The sequence below is a fragment of the Anopheles cruzii genome, chromosome 3 (assembly GCF_943734635.1).
Source record: "Anopheles cruzii chromosome 3, idAnoCruzAS_RS32_06, whole genome shotgun sequence".
NCBI lineage: Eukaryota > Metazoa > Arthropoda > Insecta > Diptera > Culicidae > Anopheles > Anopheles cruzii.
In genome coordinates, this window is record NC_069145.1 from 52,069,568 (window position 1) to 52,089,831 (window position 20,264).

Sequence of the window (20,264 nt, forward strand, 5' to 3'; positions counted from 1 at the left end):
TTTCCGTTCGGCCGCGTTCGAGTAAGGACGTAGTATTTGTGGTTGCGTCGAGGCTTTGGGCAAGGACTTCGCAGCCAAACAAGTGACTTGTATGCCCACGAAAGTTGCCGGTTACGATCGACCTTTGAAATGTTTAAAGTTTGTTGGTTCTGCGGCGAATAGAAACAAACCTTTCGAAACCCGATCAACTGAATGACGTGCCACAAGGATGTAACGAACGGTGCGAATTATGTTTCGTAAGCTGCATCGATAGTCGATTTTGTGGACGTGCGAGCTACGGTGTGCTTTGTGCATAAAGTATGAGCGCTCCAGCGTTCAAGTCAAGACCACGCGTGCCAAGTGTGGGAGGAATGGAATAGTTGAGGATTTTGCATAATTTTACGCAAACAACGTCCCAAACCACGACATGGCTTTTGTGCATGGCGAGTGATACTAGGTCGATGCGTCGAGATTCGGAATTTGTTTGACACACAAAAATGTTTATAAAATTTGAATGCGATTTTCTTCATTGTTCAAAGTATGTGCCATCGCTAGCTATACATTTTTCTTATCTCTCTGCTAAATCATGGATTCCCAGAGGAAAGAATTCTTCGACTTTTTAAGTAAACTAATTAGTCTTCCCATTTCGACTTCCTCGTAGAAAACGAAGAGCTGCTCAGCCAATACGTGTCCCATCGAGGAAAATGAATGGTATTCGCAAAGAACCAAGTCTGGCGAATAACGCGGGGAGGGATAGCAGCTTTCATCCAAGTGATTTGATAGTATCCTGAAACAGTTTTGTTTTTTTGGGCGCCTAGTGCTTGATTCCACGGGCCACCAGGCGCCCCCATCGAAACCCCCTAGAATTGCATTTTGGTCATTTTTCGATCAATGCATGGTTCAAATAGGATATTTGTTATCAGTAGCGATCGGAATTAACGTTTGCATCAGATTTTAGGAGCTTGTGAAACACCACAACTTTCTGTCCCACCAGAAAGTTCGTTTTTTGGAGTCCTTCAAGGCTTTTTTTTGTAAAGTCAAAATCGCCATTTTGAAATGTTTTAAAGCACTTAAAGCACTGTGATCTTCCAAACACAAGTCCCAACAAGCATTTGGTGCGATTCCGAAGCAGTTTTCTTCAACAGGGGCAGAAAAATAATAATCCCCGCAAAACGTCATTTTCAGGCACAAATGTTGGCATGGTCTAACCCTTTCAAAGATGGGTTGCAAACCGAAATATTTTTTTCTTCGACCTGAAATCATTTACCGGATATCAACACAAGGTAATGATGAATGAACAACAAAACTGGGAAGTCCCAATCGGCAGATACAGCCATCTTTTTAAAATTCCGAATCTCGACGCATCGACCTAGTAACGTTAAATAACAAACTGACGACAAGGCGTATGCTTCGTGGGTTGGTCATTCGATAAAGGTTTGTGAAGGTGAAATGAAGCGCCCATTGTCGCCTTAAAAAGTGTCTGCGTACATGAGGCTAGTTTGTGCGAAGTCTTAAATGTATTGAGTATTGCCGGCTAACTGGCGAGCAACGATATCAGTTGTAATTGCAGCAAACCAAAGGCGGTTGAACAACATTGGATTAGTAGACCCAATCGGAGCATTACGGTGTGTGTTCGCTAGAGTGCATTTATTGTTCCGTGGTTGATAGTCATTGACGGAAAATCAAATGTCTACGCCAAGTCTAGATGACATAATGGAGACAACCAACCCGTCGGAGGCAAAGTCAACCAAAAACAATGGAACGTCGTCAGTGGTCAACATAGAAGAAGGCGGTGGCGATCACGTGGCCGATCAAGGACCACGATCGTACCATTGCGGATGGTTCAGACTACATCCAAATTGGATGGCGCGTTTTATGACTCCGAAATGGGCCCTGTTTTGGCTGTGCTGGGCTGGAGCCGTCCAAGGTAAGATGGTGTTTTAACGCAATCCGTTGTGAAATGTGCGAAGGCGTGACTATTGCTGGATTTCTCGAGCCTCCAATATGTTCCAGCTCCGTTCCTTTGCACAAGTTGGAATGAACTTAAATTTTTTTTCAAATGGTCTTAGATAGAATTGAATAATGTATTCAAATGTGCTATGATTTGTGTTATTGATGGATTAATTTAGAAAATCAATATAAAAAATTCAACTCATATTTTATAATATTTGAGGAAAGAGAGGCGTTCAACCTCGAGTTTCTGGTGCTCGCTAGGTGCAATTGTAGTTGGATGACGAACAAAGAAAGAAGAGATTAGAATTCATAAAAAATACTCCATTACTCCAGACATTACTTTCTCACTAACAAATTTACTAATTGTCACGTAGCCATAACCGCGTTATCCTTTCAAACCAATCACTGGATAATTTTGCTAGACTACTTAACTGGAACTGTTTTTTCCACGATGCTGAATTGGATACCTGTAAAATAAGGATGATTGATAATCAGTGAAAAGGAAAAAGGGAAAAAGTTATCATGTTCTTGTGAGTTATTTAAAAAATTGCCTTCATCAGCGTTTGACCAATGTAAAACACTTTTTTAGATTGCTAGGTCTCTTATATTAAATTATCATTTATTATTACTAGAACTTACGTCTTTCGCGCAGGAACCGATTAATCGCTGCAGCGAGACGGTAGATCTACGAACGAGCCACACTCTCACACTAAGTTATCCAATTCAATTTTCTCCGTACAATTGTTAATCCTTAATCGATAGAATCTGCGGCTGACAACATCAACAATAACGTTTTATGGCACGATACAGCATGTTTTTATGAAAACATGTAATTCAATTTAAGGCCAAGGAAAGTCCCTGTGCTGTCGGAACTTCCCTGGCAAACTTTCGGGTTCCTTCTTATCTTTCTTGGGTCGATTATCATCACAACGCACCGAGAGGCGCAGCAATTTTCTGTACACGTTGCCGGGGCCCTGCTGTTGACAGATTCGTCGTATGCTGTGGCCGTTTTGTGTGTGCACAATGCTCCATAAAGCGGGTCCAATTACATATTAACATCGAACATTACGAGGTGATAATCATGCGCTGTTTATGCGTGTAAACAAGCCATTTCAACCGGAGGGGATGACTGGTATCTGCCCTACATTTCGCCTGCCCGCAGGTACCGATCCGAAATGATGGGGTGGAAATTATATTCTGAATGGAAGACGGTGACTTTGACGCCCGTCTAAGGGTCTAAGGTAGCATCTGGGTTTATCTTGGGACTTCTGTTTTGTTCGCAGTACGTAAGACCTAGCCAATCGGCACGCGGCTTGTAAGTTGTACTTAAGAACACCGTAACTCTACGATAAACATAACGATTGTTTGGTATAAGCGGACCCATCGCCTGCGGCAAGTAAAAATTAAACTGTGGACGAAAATGTCATGTTTTACGTGTATAATCAAATTCGACAAACTATCCAGTCGTCTGGATGGTCGTGAGGATTTCGGTCCACTCATACTATTTAAGGAATTGGTGAATGGTTCGGCGATTTAGTTAGCTGAACAATCTTATCGATAACAATCAATCTGAACGGACGTTATTCGGACCGACAAAAAAGATTGGACGGTCGGCTTATCCTGTTCTAGTAATCGTTGACTCTGTATCATCTAAAACCGTACCACCTTCTTAAGTAATCAGTTTATGTTATGATGTTCCTAAGTTAAATAAAATAATATTGTATGTCAAATTTCTCTACTCGATAGCTCAATAAATAATGAACAGCAAAATCAAATAATTATCAAAAAATAAGCTCTACAACGCAATGCCCAGCACGCTTTTTTTTCTTTTTTATTATAGAGACTTTGAGCTGTAATAGCCTAATATTCGTCTCTTGCCCAGCACGCTGTGCAACAGTTGTTATTCAGATACCGTCTATAAGCAGTCTTCGGAACCGGGCGAATAAATTTTCCCCTTTGGTCACCTATATCCAATAGGTGACCCGTACAATTGGGACATTAACGTAAACGTGATCCGCATACTATGCAGTGGATGATTTATAGGTTTCGGTTTGGACCTTCGCCGGACGTCGTATTAAATTTTAAAATAAATATGCTCACACTTCTTATGCTACTTCGTTGGCGGCCATATCTTGCTTTATAGGCCGCTTTTATCGAAGAACGTATGCGGGGCGATTTAGGACCGCTTTTATTCGTTTCAATACATGATTTACTTAAAGCGACATAAATCTCCATTAGCTATTTAACGACACGCCCGGTGATATCACCGCACCGCGGCATTGCCCGCGCTCGGTGCAACGCGCGCAACATTTAAATATCACTCGGAACTGGGCGAGTTTTACGACGATTTTATAGTGGCCCCCAGTTGCCATACGCACGCGAGCACATCGCTTCATTAGATTAAAGTCAACCAATGAAGCCGGAAACGTGCCGGATAATAAAACTAAGCCTGCCACACACGGGAGCCAGCCAGTGCAACAAGTGTCCACCTCGAATTTGTTAGTGAGCAACTAATGGCACGAGCTCCACGCAAGTATTGCCACAGATGCGCGAATGGTAATCGGTTGATGAATGAGGGTAATAAAATGAACCAATCTCGGGGGCGATCGTAAAGATCCAAACACCCAGTTAAAGTGAAATCCCCACGATAATGGACCATTCTACGCGGGGAGCACCGAGTCTCCACGGCGTCTGATTGACACCGGAAGGGTTATCAATCCGATCCCCACTCCCGTTGGCTGGAGAGTGTGGCACCTGCCAGACTCCGCGGCCGGGTGCGTGATTCTGATCGGCTTATTTATCACCCTATTACTGTCGGACGATGACCAATCATCCAATGTCCGAGTGACCGGGACCGGGTCGAAGAGATGGCCGGGTTACGGCCGGCGGAGGGCTCATTTGTCATTTCACGCTGGGCAACGAAGCGGCGTATTTGTGCTTGAACTTGACAGTTGTCGGCGTCAAAAAGTTGAGCTCTCTGGACGACTGCCGGGGTCGTTACACATGCTGAGTGGTAGTAAACAAGCCAAGCACAACGTGTCGCGATGCCATCTGATTGTTATTACATTTAAAATGACAAATTTAATGAATTGTACGGCCATAAATAATGGCGTGCGCACGAGGTGAAGTTGACGTCGCGCTGTAGTAGCGCGTGCCCTTCTGACAGGAGATCTGGTCCAAGCATCATCACCATTGAAGAGGAATTTACCCGGACTTATTGTTTTACGAGAGCTCTCTCTGTCCCGTAGCTGCCTAGCCCCAAAATGTGCCTTGTCCATTGGTGCGAACTCCATTTTCTAGGTCCAGAACGGGTTCTTGTAAGTCGATTGAAGAAACCTACGAAACTGGCCGCGATATTGGCATTCATCGATTGATCAGAGCCATCAGCAAACAACGTTACTTCACCATCTTCACTATGTACCAAATTTAAGGTTTTGATTAGAACCTTTCAGGAGAGCTTCATACAAGCCTTTTCCAACCGAAAATTAAGTTGAAAGCTAGAGAAGAGCTAGTTATCTCTTCATCCAGCCCAAGGGTCAAATATTTTTGCGTTCAAATTGATTTAAGCATCTCAGCAAAAGAAAACGGTAACGTACGTATGCAGGTTTTCAACAGTTTTCTTCAAAGCTTTTTTACCATTTATGAAATGAAGGGTATCAAAGTACGAAAACGCTGAGTAGAGAGGAGATCAATTACTTTCATTTCGGTGGTTGAGTTCTGATTAGGCAAACAAACACTCCCGCTACAAATACGACCCAGTCCGTTTTAAGAATAAAGAAAGAAATGGTCCGCCGCTAAGTCAAGTTGTTCGATTTGGAAGTCCAACCTTTTTGTTCCAGTTTTACGACTGTCATCACGTATCGGTTTGCTTGGCCCGCGAGCGAAAGTGGTCGTATCTGATTTATTCCATTGGGCATCATCTACGCCGCGTGATTTATCCTCCATGCTACCGTCGGCAGACGGCTGGATCACAAGAAGTCCCCAATCTTACCCCCAATCCTGTTCGAGCAAGCTCGGTCCACAGCATATCGCAAAAACCGGACTACGTCATCGCGTTTGGCGCGCGTCTATTTATGGCGCTGTGCCACTGTTGTTTTCGTTGTTATCACGATGGTAGTAAAGACGGAGATTTCTGTAGGATATGCAGTTTGGCTGCCGAGGAGGGTTCAAGCAGCTTGTGTGGGCCGCGCCCCGCATCACGAGTGGGTCTTATTAAAACGAAAGATCACAATCGTACGATAAGACGCGTGTCGTCCATTATACACAAGCGAGAACCCGGCAGGGAAGAGCGGTGGCAGGGTATCGAGGCCGAGCCGGGCGTAAGTGCGGTTTATTTGTGGCGTAAAAATTAACCCGAGGGAAGCACACTTTCTTCTGGCACGACGGCGGCACAAGAGGGCAATAAAAGATGAGTCCGGGGGTCGTCTCAAGATGGGCGCGCCATTCAGTAGGACCGTGCTTTTTTGCATTCTCTCCATGTAACCGCCGGGAGGTGGAGAGGGAAAGGATTGGCGTTGGAAGGAAATCGGTGCACTCGAATGGTGCGGGGCACCGCTCATAAAATACTTTCTTCGTCGGCCATTTGAGAGAATGGCGTTTCTGGCCGGCGGCGGAGCTGGCGCGATTCTTCGATTTTGCGTCAAGTCACGTTTGTGTCATTTGTTAAGTGCCAGGATAGTCGTCGATACACGCTCAAATTCAATCCAACGATCCAACATTCTGCACCCGGCTTCCGCTCGGAAGTGTCACCACTTCCGAGAGGTATGCCCGTGGAACACCGTCACATGGCAAACGAACGGTTAATGTGGTAGAGGAATGTTACACGGACTCGATTTTAACGCACTCAACAACGCGCAGTTTTCGATGTTCGGCTGCCTTTATGCAATGAGCAAAAGAAAATGCTTCAAACCATTAACTTATGAATCGGATGGATGCTTTAAGTTCAACGTAAACGCTTTGACTGAGTGGTTTCATCGCCACGTGGTCTGGCCAGTTGATTTTCTAAACAACCTTTTCATATGAGATTCATTTGTGTAGCAACGAAGCTAGACAAACTGTTGATTCTAATTAATATTGAGCTAACGTCTTCCGCAACGAAGCACATTGCACATTCCCAATCCGCACAGGCGTATTTGATATAAGTAATACTTGTTTAGACAGCCTTAAAACTGTCTCTTATAAAGCTATTTATTTATGAATTCCGAAAAGTGTAGGGCGATACTTATTTGCCTCGCCAACTTTCCCACTGTGCGTGGTAAAATGGACACTTTGCTTCGGGCGCACCGTTACGTACCGATAAAAAATGGACGAAATTGAGATTCAGATGTTGTTCCTGTAGGAAGCGAACAGCGAATGCGGTGAAAAATGCGGTACGTTTAAAAGATTAGTGCACGAATACGTTCTGCTGAATACTAGCGGTAGCGCGGAGACTTGTTGGCCTCTTTCTTGGCCCCAGTGACTTGAGAACCGCAGCGCGAATCACGAACGAAGGTTCAGAAATCGAGCTACTTTCGTGCCAGCGGGAATTTTGGTGCTCGCGAAGCTAGGGTTCTTGTTAGAAGACGGAAGCCAATCGAATTGTAATGTAATTGAAGTGGTGCTGGTCGACTCTGTTTCGTCGTTTACTCTTTCCCGAAAACGAACCAATGTTTGCCCTGTAATACCGGTCACCGCGAAACGGATTTGCCCTAAACGGTGTAATACTGTTCTTAGATGCGGCTTAATGTCCAGGAAGGAAGGCATTACCAACAACCGCAAGGGGTAACACGGGTGGTGAGTTGAAGCGCGCGGAAATTGGCCCCGGGAGTTGACATATTTTCCCGACGAGTCCGTTGATCCTTTTAGCGCGTTTTCAAAGCGTTGGCTCGTCTAGCGCTTTTCTATTTCTTATTGGGGCACAGCGGCAGCTGATGTTGGGGGCTGTTCGGTGACATTACTCAACCGTACGGCTTTGACGTTCTTCACATGCCCGAAGGTGGTCCCAAGGATCCAATATTCCCGTGGTTGGTTGAATGGAAGCAACAGTTTGCCGAGGAGGGATTGTTTGCCCATTCATCCCATCGCCGTCCTAGGTTTGAGGGCGAACAACTTCTCAGGCCAGTGGTTTCACGCTGGCCGCAAATCATTTCCAACGTTCGCCAACATGAAGTGGCTGAGACTGAGGCTCCCCCGTCTGGGTCGTGTTGGTCAACTTTACCGTAAATTTTTCAGCGTGTCGATTAGCTGTTGGTTTGTTGACTATTGGTTAGCAATAGACTGCTGCTCGTGAACGAACGTCAGTTTTCAGCGATACGATTTAGAACTTGGTGCGAGCTACTTCATGAGATTTGTTCACAATGTTCAAATACCAGTACACAGTTCGAAATGAACAGCAACTACAAGCAAACCAAGTTCTCCATCGCCTATTTACGAATAATCAAAATTTGAGTGTAATGTATTCAAGTATTCCGTATTTTAAGTTAGGCTTTGCTTACGTTTTCGGACCTTGATTGTACAATCAGCTTAGAAAATTATTTACACAGTGTTTGTTCTTACTCTTCTCACATTTTGATTCGGTGACACTGTTGGTATTCGTTAATTTTTCGTTAGAGTATTAAAACAAAGATATTCTAAACCCTCTGGAAATTGTTTCATTAGCCCTGCAATTGATTGATGAAGCTTTTTTGATCCTCTCACAAAACAATTGAGAAACACTGAATTGCGATAACATAAACATAAACATAAACTAACATAAAAAGCCTCGAAAGCGATTATATTTTGTTTTGCTACTTGTTAATTAAAGAAAGCTTATAAATAAATATATTTTGTTTTGCTACTTGTTAATTAAAGAAAGCTTAACATAATTCATTTAGAGCCGTTGAAAAATAAATCGAGCAGATTTAGGATGCAATTTAAATTGCTTTCTATCGCAGCCGAATATTGCTATAATTTAGAAAGTAGAATGTTAAAATATCCAAATTGCAAGCTATATCAATACCTAATAGATGTGTACAAATTACAAAAGAGTTATGAATGACAGCGGTTGCCAGTGTCGCTTTGCAACACCAGATTGCGGGGTGCGTCAATAGAACTTTTCCATTTAAAATGCTATCAACCGAATCAATGGGAGGACGTCCGCGGCGGCTGTAATCTTTGCCTTCAGCTCCGTGGGTTCGTCAAGTAATCATGTTGTAAACAAACAATCGTCTTACGCCCAAAACACTTCAGAAGTGGCACGCGACCAATATTTGCTGAGGTGTAAAATTGGTAGCCATGCTCACCGGTTGGCGTGACGAATCCTGGAGCAAAAAGGAAACCATGTTACGTAGCGACCGTTTGGTGTGGTTCTGGAGGAAAGCAATTGCTTCCTTCCAATTTTTACTCTTTCACAGCTTTTTGATTTAAATAGCCTCAAAAGTGACTTTGCGATTCCACTAGTATTACACAGTATCTCCAGTTAGTGCGTGGCTGCGTTTACTGCACTTAATACCGCGCCGTTAAATGCCGTTTTATGCCTGTGCACTGAAATTTCCGGTCTGTTTGCACGGTATGGTTTAATAAACAGTGTTGTTTCCATTGCTTCTTGGCCACGTGGCCAGTTGATGGATTTATTCGGTTTTGAAGTGGCGAAACAGAACGAAAACGGGGCGCGAGAAAAAACATTCAACAGAATCCTCACACAATTTGGCGAAAAGCAGGAAATTAAATCTTCGTTTAGCATAATGTTTCACTTCCCCGCCGGGTGGGAAAATCACAATCTCGTTCAATCACCCGTCCGAAATGAAACATGAAGCCTATTTATTGTAAAACACCGTCACGTGGCAGTGAAAGCCATCGTTTATGCCAACACACGGCGGGCTGCATCACACCCCACTAGCCAGCCATTCAGCCACATTATGCGAATAATGCACCGGTATAAAATGTTTTTGTTTTGCCCAAGTAAATATGTCGAGTTCATCAAACGAATCCTTATTGTGGGAAGTCCAAAACTCTTCAACTTCTTTCAAACTTGAATGAAATCGATTAAACCGTAACGGTAGGAAAGATTTTTAAGGAATGCCCTTATCAATACATAACAACATCAAAGTGTAGCAATGGTTGTCTTTGAAATTAGTTTGTCTTGCTCAAATGTGCAGCAAACGTTTGTCCTACGCTTTCGGCGCCAAGTGCGTCCTGCGGAAATGGAGATGAAAACAAGGGGTGCCCCCCTCCCAAACTCCAGAAACTGTCAAGATAAGAACAAAATGTAGTTTACTCAGTGAACCTCATATGTTTCGTTGTCAATTGTCCGACAACAATATTTTCCTGGACGATAAAAGCAAAACGGTGGCGCCACTCCCGGTCTCCAGAAAGGGGAAAAGTTGCGTAAAATATGAAGTATGGGGTGGACTGGCTAAGAACACAGTTGGCCACCTCCCATCGCGTGGTGGTTGACGATGAAATCGGTCGTAACTTCGTTCATGCAGCTTTCCGATTCGCTTTTGGAAGCCACCGTTGCTGGCAATCGACTGCCGGGAGTTAACATCGAAGCAATCTGCTATCGTTGGATCTAATATCCAATTTTTGCTGGGCTTCTTCCGTATCCTGGCCCCTGCTTTCATTCATTGAGCCCCCGCGTTCTGAGAAGGGGTCGCTACTGTTCGATATACTGTTTCTATCCTGTGCGGATGCCGTATCACCACTGGAACCGCAACATCGGAGTGTACTTGAAGTATACTAAATGGCAATTTTTCCTCCAATTTCTAGCCGTTAAGAATGTGGGTTCGTATGGTTCACCTCGCTCAGCCTGGAATGTGGTACCGAAAATGAGTGATGCTATGAATCGGTTGAGTAAAGATCGTCGCGAGCGAAACGGGATACGTGACCTGCTCTTATTGAAGCAAAGTTCAGACATTGGTCTTCCATGCGTTGGGTAGTAATTGTTGTATCCTGCTAATTTGTGCGTAAAGTTGACAAACATAATCAATACACGTGACTGATGATTCCATGTGATTCCATACGACGGGTTATTAACGAAAACGGGTAATTAGGTGTGGTAATAAAATACTAAAATAAGAAATCTTGTACATTAATTAATTAATTTTGATATTTTGATAAATGTTTTATGTGTAAAATCGGAAGAATGCAACTCAGGAAGAAAAATAGATATACAAATCCTGTCTTTGATTCTTTCGAATTACGAGCTTCCAATATTGATTGCATCAACAAATGATCTGAAGCAACTCTTGTAAGTGTCAAGTTTGAACCGTTTTGTAAACCTCTTACCGACGGCAAAATCGATTATCTAGACGTGACAATAAACCCCAATTCTCGTCGTACACATATGCGAAATTAATCCTTAACAACGCGACATAATCGATGAAAATATACATCTTGATTGGAACTGTTCAACAATGTAGCGACCGCACAGTTATGAACCCTTCTCAGGTCAGTGTTCTTCGAAAGGAGTTTTTGGTGGTAGAAATCTCACCCCCAGGCTGGCGGATGTTTTCAATCTTTACTTTTTCGCACGCTTCGAAGAATATCAACAACCTGTGTCTAATGTGAAGCAACAATAGCTCCCTCCCGCCTTCGTTTGCCCCTCGTTCTCGGGTTATAGTACTGACCGTTTTGTTCCTGGTTCCCCGTTTCCACGGTATCCTGCAGGATTGGTCGTCAATGGTTTCATAAATGTTGTCATCACGACCATCGAGCGGCGATTCGGACTAAGATCGACACAAACCGGACTAGTCGCGAGCGGATACGATATTGCGTCGTTCCTGTGCCTGGTTCCGGTTTCGTACTTCGGCGGCCGGATCGGGGCCTCAAAGCCCCGCTGGATCGGTTGGGGCGTTGCTGTGATGGGTTTGGGCGCGTTCGTCTTCGCGCTGCCTCACTTTCTCGTAGGACAGTACCGGGCTACGAATTCCGATCGTAACGTGTGCACGCTGGCCGCCCTTGCTAACGGAACTGGCGCGTCGGTGGCGGCCCTCATTGAGGTAAGTTGGCCCTTAGCTGTTAACGTGAAAATTACTAATTTATCAGATGCTCAAGCCTGTTGTTTTGAGGTGAAAATTTAAATGATCTTCTTTCTTTCTTTCCTGTGTTGTTCTTTCCGCAACAAGTGTGTAATTCACAAAAAAAACTAACATAACGATTTAGTGATGATGAAGCATTTTTATGTTGACTTTTAAAAAGTCATCTTAATTAAGTACTTTATGAAAATACTAGTATGAAAACTAACCTGAAAACTAACGTCTTTCAATCAATCATACTGAAAATGATTGATTGAACTCTTTCAATATAATTTACGTTTCAGTCGGTAATGAGCATTTACAGAATGGAAAGTGAACAGTTATTATGAGGCTTATAAATTTGGTTATGACTGATGTTTAAACATTTATATAATATTTGGACCTGTTTGGTTTCGGTTAATTGTCTTTTAGTTAACATTATTATTAAACTATGTCGTAAATAACTTTAATTTACCAAATATGTTCTAATTTGAGACCACTGTATCAAAATTCATGGTTCGTTTAAAGTATGGTGATTATCATGCGATAATTAAATATTTTTCTTCCAACGCCCATGGGAAATTTCTTAACGATAAACTAGAATTTAAATTATTCATCAATATTATCATTTTATCATTTCATTTAAATAATTAATTCATTTCGTTCATTAATGTTATCGTTTCAAAGTAAGTCCTACGCTACACTTCTTACACTTATACCACCACAAATTTGACGATGGGCTTAGCAAATAATTCTGATTCAACCGTATTCTACTAGAACTGACCTTTTGGGTTAATTATGTCCACAAGCTAAAAATTGTTGAAAACATCACAAGGGTCGAATAAAGCGAATTCAAACAAGGTACAATGAGAAGCTATGAGAGCATCATGTTTGTGGAAACGTGTTTTATGTACGGCGACATTCTCCACAGAGTAACTTTACATTGACATTCTACCAGTTCTGTTGTCATCATTTCTCGTGTTTGTTTTAACCATAACAGGGTTGTGACAGCACAGATTTGCCGGTGGCAAATGGCGGACAAGCTTCATTGGCGGAAGTCGAAAATTTGTCTTGGAATGTATGGTTTTTCTTCACTGCCCAGCTATTGCTTGGTGCTGGAGCCTCGCCGCTGTACACACTCGGTGTAACCTACATTGACGAGAATGTTTCCAAAAAGATGTCTTCAGTTTACTTGGGTGAGTATTTTATGTTGTAAGTTGGAATAATAAAGCTTTTACTTAATCGCTCGAGATGTGGTAAGGGAAATGGGAGACTTATGCCTGAAGCATTGTGTTGAACTACTAGTTTTCACAGATACATATTTTTCTATGCAAACAGCCAGTTGCAAACCTGTTATTGGTATGTTGTACAGCTCAATCCTATGAACTTGGACCAATCCTTTTGGGTTATGCCATGCACTGTACGATTCGTCCTACTTTATTGTGCGTTGTACTCCTTACATTTGCAGTTGTCCGTGAGTTATTCCGAAATGAACACCATAAATAACTCATCATAATCTCCACGACACACCATGGTGCATCAGGCGGGCAACACGTCCCAGTTTCACCATTGTCGCCTTGTGGACGGAGGTCGTCGAGTATTGAAATATTTTGCAATCATTTCTGTCAAAATAAATCATTCGATTGCAAAATTAAACGTTGGTGTTGCATGTGGAATCCTATAATCTTAGCCAAGAAAGGTGGTTTCTTTCACTTGCCTTTATGTTTAGGGGATGCCCCATACCAGAAAGAACCACACTTGTTCCGTTTTCGTTGCGCTTCCCTGGGTGAGGATCTCTGCGCAGCAGTTGCTTCTGTCGTAACACAATTCTTCCGAACCTATACTAGAATATTTGACACCCTCTTCGTGCATGAGATTTCTCGTCCCCTTTTTTCGGTGCGCCAACCGGTTGAGTGAAATGGTTGAACGAACCAATAAAATACGTACACTTTCATAATTTTATTAACCATCAAAAATGGGTGTAAATGCTTACACGCCCTCATTTGTTCTCAATAGAGCAGCACGAATCGAATGTTCAGGGGGCAACATGCCAGCGGAAACTGTTTGGAGTAATAGAGAAGCAACTACTGTAAGATACGAAATAACTAACTAACTCATAGGAACAGGTCGAATATTCGGTAAAAATAGACCATTGTTAATGCAATGTTACATTTGGCATTTTGCTGGATGTTTCGCTGGATCTATTTTGCCCATTTCAGTGATGCCTGTTGCATTAAAATACATCGAAAAGCTCAAGACCGTTCGAAACACTAATAGCTGAGAGCATCCAGGCGACGGCAGGACCACGGGTTGTCTAAAGCGTTGTGCAGTGGGTTGGGAAATTGAAAGATATAATATTTCAGTTGAAGCCATTGATATAATTTTCAACCCTAGAACCGAAATGCGCTTAGTGTTGGGGGTTCCCAGGCGGTCGTGTTGCGCGGGGGACAGTCGACATCTGGAGACCAGCGAGCAGATAGGCAATGGTCGATAGTTGTGGGTCGATTTATTAGATTTATCCAGTGATTTGATGTACTCAAACCTTTAGCACAATCATAGGCGAAAATCTATTTAGTGATAAAAATGGCAAAATAAAACTGTCCTTCCACATTGCTGCTGATTGATTTTTGATTGATGCTTTGAAGCAGAGAGCTTGTAGCTCGATACTCGCCACAACGAAGGTTCGAAACGAGGAAAAATCGATGCAGGATGTCATTTAAGGTAGTGGCCACCCGCCAATAGGATGCTAAATTGAAGTCACTTCAGACCATCTATTTTTGGTCAAAAGTGACGAACAAGAGAAAAAACCAATCTGTGGCGACTCAATCTAACTTTTCCTGAATTTGATAAGGTTTAGATATTTATTGGAATTCAATTTTTTCTTTAATCATGATATTTTTGGTATAAAGAATAGAATAATACATAAAGAGTATTAAATATTAACCGAACATCAGACACCGGAAAAATAATGATATAAGATGACAGTTTTTTTAACAAACATTTTGACTACTTAAAACTATGAAAACTTATTACCAAATGAATTCGCAGGTATTTACTATACGATGGCAGTTGTGGGACCGGCGGCTGGTTACGTTATTGGTGGGCAGTTGCTACTCTTCTACACAGACATGTTCGTCGTCGATGCCAGCACGTAAGTTTTCTATGCTCTTTCATCAAATTTGTGGCCAAAAAGATACAGTATGAGCTTTATTTCGAATTTATCACCCAAAAGTCTATCAACGCTACGTCATGTGGTCGTTGCGCTTTGGCTCTTTCTGTCGGCATTCGATCGTTGTGATGACTGATCATCTTTTAATCTACCTTTCGAGCCTGCATTTCGTGCAAGCTATCCGTCATGCTCCACTCAGCTGCCCTCAGATGTTTTCATCCACAGCACCCGACAGAACACGTGATAAAAGGAAGGCTTCATTTAATATTAATACATTCAAATTGCGTTTAAATTTCTCTAGCGCAGTAACGATTCACGCTGTAGTTTACCTGGAAGGCTGCAAAGGGACCACACTGTTCTGTTTGGTGCTAGAAAATTCCTCTATAAGCCGATGTTTGAAATATCGAACGGAATCCTTCCCTTATCCCTGCATAGGTGAAACTCTACCAAACACCAGGTGCTGCAAGTGCAATCACGTAAACACGTGTAAAGACATGTTGGCACAATGCGGCCAACGGAAGGGAAGAGATACAGCTCGTAAGCCATTGCCCTGCGCTAGGATGGTCGCAGGACATACAACGCAAGCCACCTGAACGATGGTCCATACTTTTTTTCATACAGCGTGAGGGGAAAGTAAGACGTGGCTGGCGTTTTATGACACTTTGGCCAACGGAACCACTGAAGGATGAGCCTGTGGCATGCTTTAATAAAGCAATTCCGCCTCTAGCCTAGAACTCTGTCGGTGACGGATGATTGGTCTCATAATGAGCGCGTGTGAGGAAATGGTTCATTTCCTTCCAGTGCACGATGCGATGCTCATATGTTGTCCGGAGGAATGGCTGAATCTAATAAACGACGAGTATATGGGTAGGAGTTTCAATAACCAAACAGAAGGTTATTTTCGTTTCTTTGGTTTCAAAATTTCACAGTTTTTATTGTTTGATCAAACAGTATAAGACACTGCTAATGCGTCCAAAAATCGAAACAAGTTTTTGAATAAATCAAAAGGTCCTGTTGCTTTTGTCTCAACGACACTTGTCGGTGTCGGTCGGTAGCATAACACACGGTTTGTTTCGGGTACTCCCTACGCAAACATCACGCCCCTACGTCCCTAGTTTCTCGTAGGCGAATTGATCGATCATGATAAACACCTTGCACTCTGGAGCACATGCGGAATTGGTGCATATAAATTGTGTCGAAATACCGAAAAAACTCAAACTCCTTTGTTTTGCTGTAGAGATGTCAGCAAAGTAAATTACTCCCATTTATTCGAAGTACTCATTTCCTCAAAGACATCGAAAAAATACGTTACTAGTGCGTTACATAAAATAGAATATGGTTTTATCTGATGATGATCTGCAAACTTTGTTTCGCACAAAGCTGATTTTCGGAAATTAAAGTTTACGTACTATGTATATCGAACATCATCGTTCGACGAAGAGGGGTTCTGTGAAGACAGAAGAAAATTTAAGAAGATCTGCGCCGATTTGCGGTTGAATATTAGGTAAATAAAGTAAATAAGGTGAACTATGAACCGAACACCTCATTCCCATTATTTATCAGCATATCAGTGAAATTTTTACCTCGTTTTTCTGGCCAATTCAGTCAAATTTCTGTACAAACCTGCTACTCCATCGGTTGATGAGTTCCACTGGGACGGACGACTGGGATGGGACGACTTTTTCCAATACTTGATGTACGACTTGATCTACAAATGACTTACTTACAATTAGTCTTTTATACATAAAAAGCTTTAAACTATAAATGTATTAAATGTAATATAAAAATGGATTTAGAACAAGTAGATCTTTTATCCACCAAGTATCTATAAGTTTATTTATTGTAATTCCAGTGTTTCAAAAATTGCGAACGTAAAACTGGAGTAGCAAATTACATTTTAACCATTTGTCTGATGATTGATATGTTTCCGCAGTCGATAGTCCCAGTGATTGATGCTGAATCACCTCCGGAGCTGAATCTGTGGCTCAATCACCGGACTGTTGTTAATGACTAGATAGAAAACTGTCGTCTCGCACCTGGCGACGTGATTTTATTTTTATTTCCCGTACAGTACAACCCTCGGTCAACAATGCAGTTCGTAATGGGGGTACAGATGCTCCCTGGAGAAAAGTCGATTGAGCAGACTTTAACCGTAAACCGGTGGTCAGCCCATCAGCTAAATCCCATTTGTAATCCATGGGAAAGTTGATTTTAATGAATGGAATTCCGCCGGTGACGTTTGTTTCGCGCGTGAATACACACTTTCCGCGTGATATCTTTTTTCGTTGGGTGTTGGTCCATGTTGAGGCATTGTTTCCACATTTGGGTAGCTCAAACACCCTAGCATCATGCTGCCGTGTTGCTAGTGTTTTCAGACGCTGGTGATGCATTTCTCATTTTTTAATTGCCTTTGCTCTGGCTAGATCCAAAATTGGCGAATATGGTGCATTGTGTAGTCGCGCAGGTTGTCCGGAATATCTGCGGCCGTATGGATCGAACATTTACGCGCAAAAACGGGTTTGGGGTAAGCTTGGCTTACGGCGTTGGTCCACAGCACCAACTACACACAAGTCAATACTGCCATTGTGTCCTCAACGCTCTATCTCAACCTATGGAGCAACAGGAAAAAGGCTCTCTGCAAAAGGTGCCACGCAACGGAACCACACTACTAACTCCGCTTGAATCGCCACATAACAACCATCAGTAGAATTCGCTTTTTATGTGGTACGCACGCATGTGTTCCGCTTCCGGAAAGAAGAGCTCACTTGTACCACCACGATCAGGTTTGAAACTTTATTATTCTATTTATTAACCTTGTGTTCCGCTTGTCCGATTTTTTCACGTGCCGTTTCGGTCGCAGCCTTGGACTGACACCCCACAGCAAGGTGTGGGTCGGTGCCTGGTGGATAGGATTCGTTTTTATGGCCGCCTTCTGTCTGCTGCTAGCCATCCCCATCCTCGCGTATCCGTCCGCGCTGCCAGGTTCCGAGAAGCTGGAGAAAGTGTCCGAGGCGCACAAGGGCGACACTGAAGGCGAACGGCAGGAAGCGTTCACCAAGATCAAACAGATTCCTCGGGCACTGCTGGCCTTGCTGCGCAATCCCACCTTTTTCTTCCTCAACCTGGCCGGCGCTTCCGAGGGATTGGTCATTTCCGGGTTTGCCGTGTTCCTGCCAAAGCTGATCGAGAACCAGTTCAGTGTGACGGCTGTCTGGTCAGCGCTGTTGATGGGTAAGTTATTGTGCAGAAGCCTGAATATTGAAACGAGTTACAGAAGATTATTTAGATCCCAAACAAAGGATAAATTTCTCGGACATGCTCCATTGCAGGTATCATAACAGTTCCTGCGGGTGGCGGAGGGACGTTTCTGGGTGGTTATCTGGTGAAGAAGTTGCACCTGTCCTGTTCGGGGATCATCAAGTTCTGTTTGTTTGCCACAATATTTGCGGCCCTTTTCACCGTCTGCTTCTTTCTTTCCTGTCCGAATCTGACGTTCGCCGGAGTGACAGCATCTTACTCTCTGCACGATAATTTAGAAAATCCTCACGCACAAAGCACCGAGTACTATGTGCCGAAGAGGCCAGAAAGTCTGGACAGCGCGTGCAACGATCGGTGTGCTTGCAGTCTCCGAAACTACGAACCCATATGTGGCGCGGATGGTGTAATGTACTTTTCACCCTGCCATGCCGGTTGCAGTGAGGAGATTAATCTGGAAAACGCAAAAGTGTATCGGGACTGCACCTGCATCAATGCGACCTTCTACGGCGAGAATGCATACAGTAGCTACGATGCGGTCAACACCATGTGCCAGTCGCAGTGCAACCATCTGTGGATCTTTGTCGTGCTCTGTTTTCTGGTGATGTTCTTCACCTTCCTCGCAACGATGCCAGCCCTATCAGCGACGCTTCGGTGTGTCCACGACGATCAGCGGTCGTTTGCCCTTGGCATACAGTGGATCAAGGTCCGGGTGCTGGGCACCATTCCTGCCCCGATGATCTTCGGGCGCCTGATTGACGAAACTTGCATCTTGTGGCAGGAGTCGAGCTGCGAAGATCAGGGCGCATGTTTGGTGTATGATAATGCCTTCATGAGCAAGTGAGTAATGAAATAACCGATGGACAATAACGGATAGCGTAACGTTAAACTGTTTTCTTTTCTTGTCGGTTCTACAGATATATGCTGCTCTTGGCACTCATTGGGAAGGCCTGCTCAATTTTGTTTTTCTTCGGAGCCTGGTTCTACTACATCCCACCGAAATCGCTGACCAATGGAGACACCCATAAGCAGGGCGCCGCCGAAGCTACACTAACAGGAAACGGTCACGTCAACCCGGTCACAATCACCGCGGTAGACAAATATTGAATGTATTTCGATTTAGCTAAAGTTTTGTGTGTGAAGTTCCATGGTTAGTGTAACAAAAGTTATCTCAAGCGTAGCAGATTCTGTTTTAGCTATGTTTCATTCATTCCGCTACTAAATACTTGAATGCTCTGAAGCATTGTAGTCAGCGACGCGTTCGCGATAAAGAAGAGTGTGTGGCGATGGAAAATTTCACTATTTAGTCAAACTTAGGGTAGGGATTTCTGGCAAGCCATGTAACGTAGATTTTCTCACCTAGACGTAATACATAATGAAGTAGATCTGCTTCTACGAAAGATTCTCAGGATTGACTGAAACAACTATATTTAAGGGATATTATGTATTTCGAAAACCAGTATTCAAATTTCGTTCAGTGTCCGCCTAAACATTTTAGGAACATATTCGAATTTCTACATAGCTGTAAGAATAAGAATGTATGTACTGCCAAACTATACTGTAATACTGTGGATAAGATGAATCCAAATAAAAGCAAATGTAATCTTGATCAAATTATTAGTACAATGCTAATCAAAATCAGGTAGAAACGCCTGAGAAACATCTGAGTTGAACGAGTTGGCGGACCAATGTGCTCGACCGCAGGATCGGATCAGTAAGTAAGTGAATATGTACAAATCTCCATCAAAGTTTTGCTGTTTTGCAATGAAGTTATCACCCAGTTTATTGAATTAGGCTGTAAAATTATTGAACAAACAGTAACTTATACGTAACGTACATAAGAAACTAACTTGATTCGTTTAATTTGGTTGTAAAAACTCCTAAGCAATCACTTTCAGTTCTAAATCCGTTGGCCGTTGTCGTTTAAATATTAGGTT

At 43.0% G+C, this 20,264-nt stretch overlaps 1 protein-coding gene across 1 annotated transcript; it reads left to right on the plus strand.

Moving 5' to 3' along the window:
* The first annotated feature begins 1,692 nt into the window (after positions 1-1,692).
* LOC128270577 (solute carrier organic anion transporter family member 4A1) lies at positions 1,693-19,540 on the plus strand. Its single transcript, XM_053007988.1, has 7 exons — positions 1,693-1,906; positions 11,557-11,888; positions 12,904-13,099; positions 14,952-15,054; positions 17,933-18,303; positions 18,402-19,167; positions 19,245-19,540. The coding sequence occupies exons 1-7, from the start codon at positions 1,693-1,695 to the stop codon at positions 19,432-19,434; spliced, it is 2,172 nt and encodes a 723-aa protein (XP_052863948.1). The 3' UTR covers positions 19,435-19,540.
* The last annotated feature ends 724 nt before the right edge of the window (positions 19,541-20,264 follow it).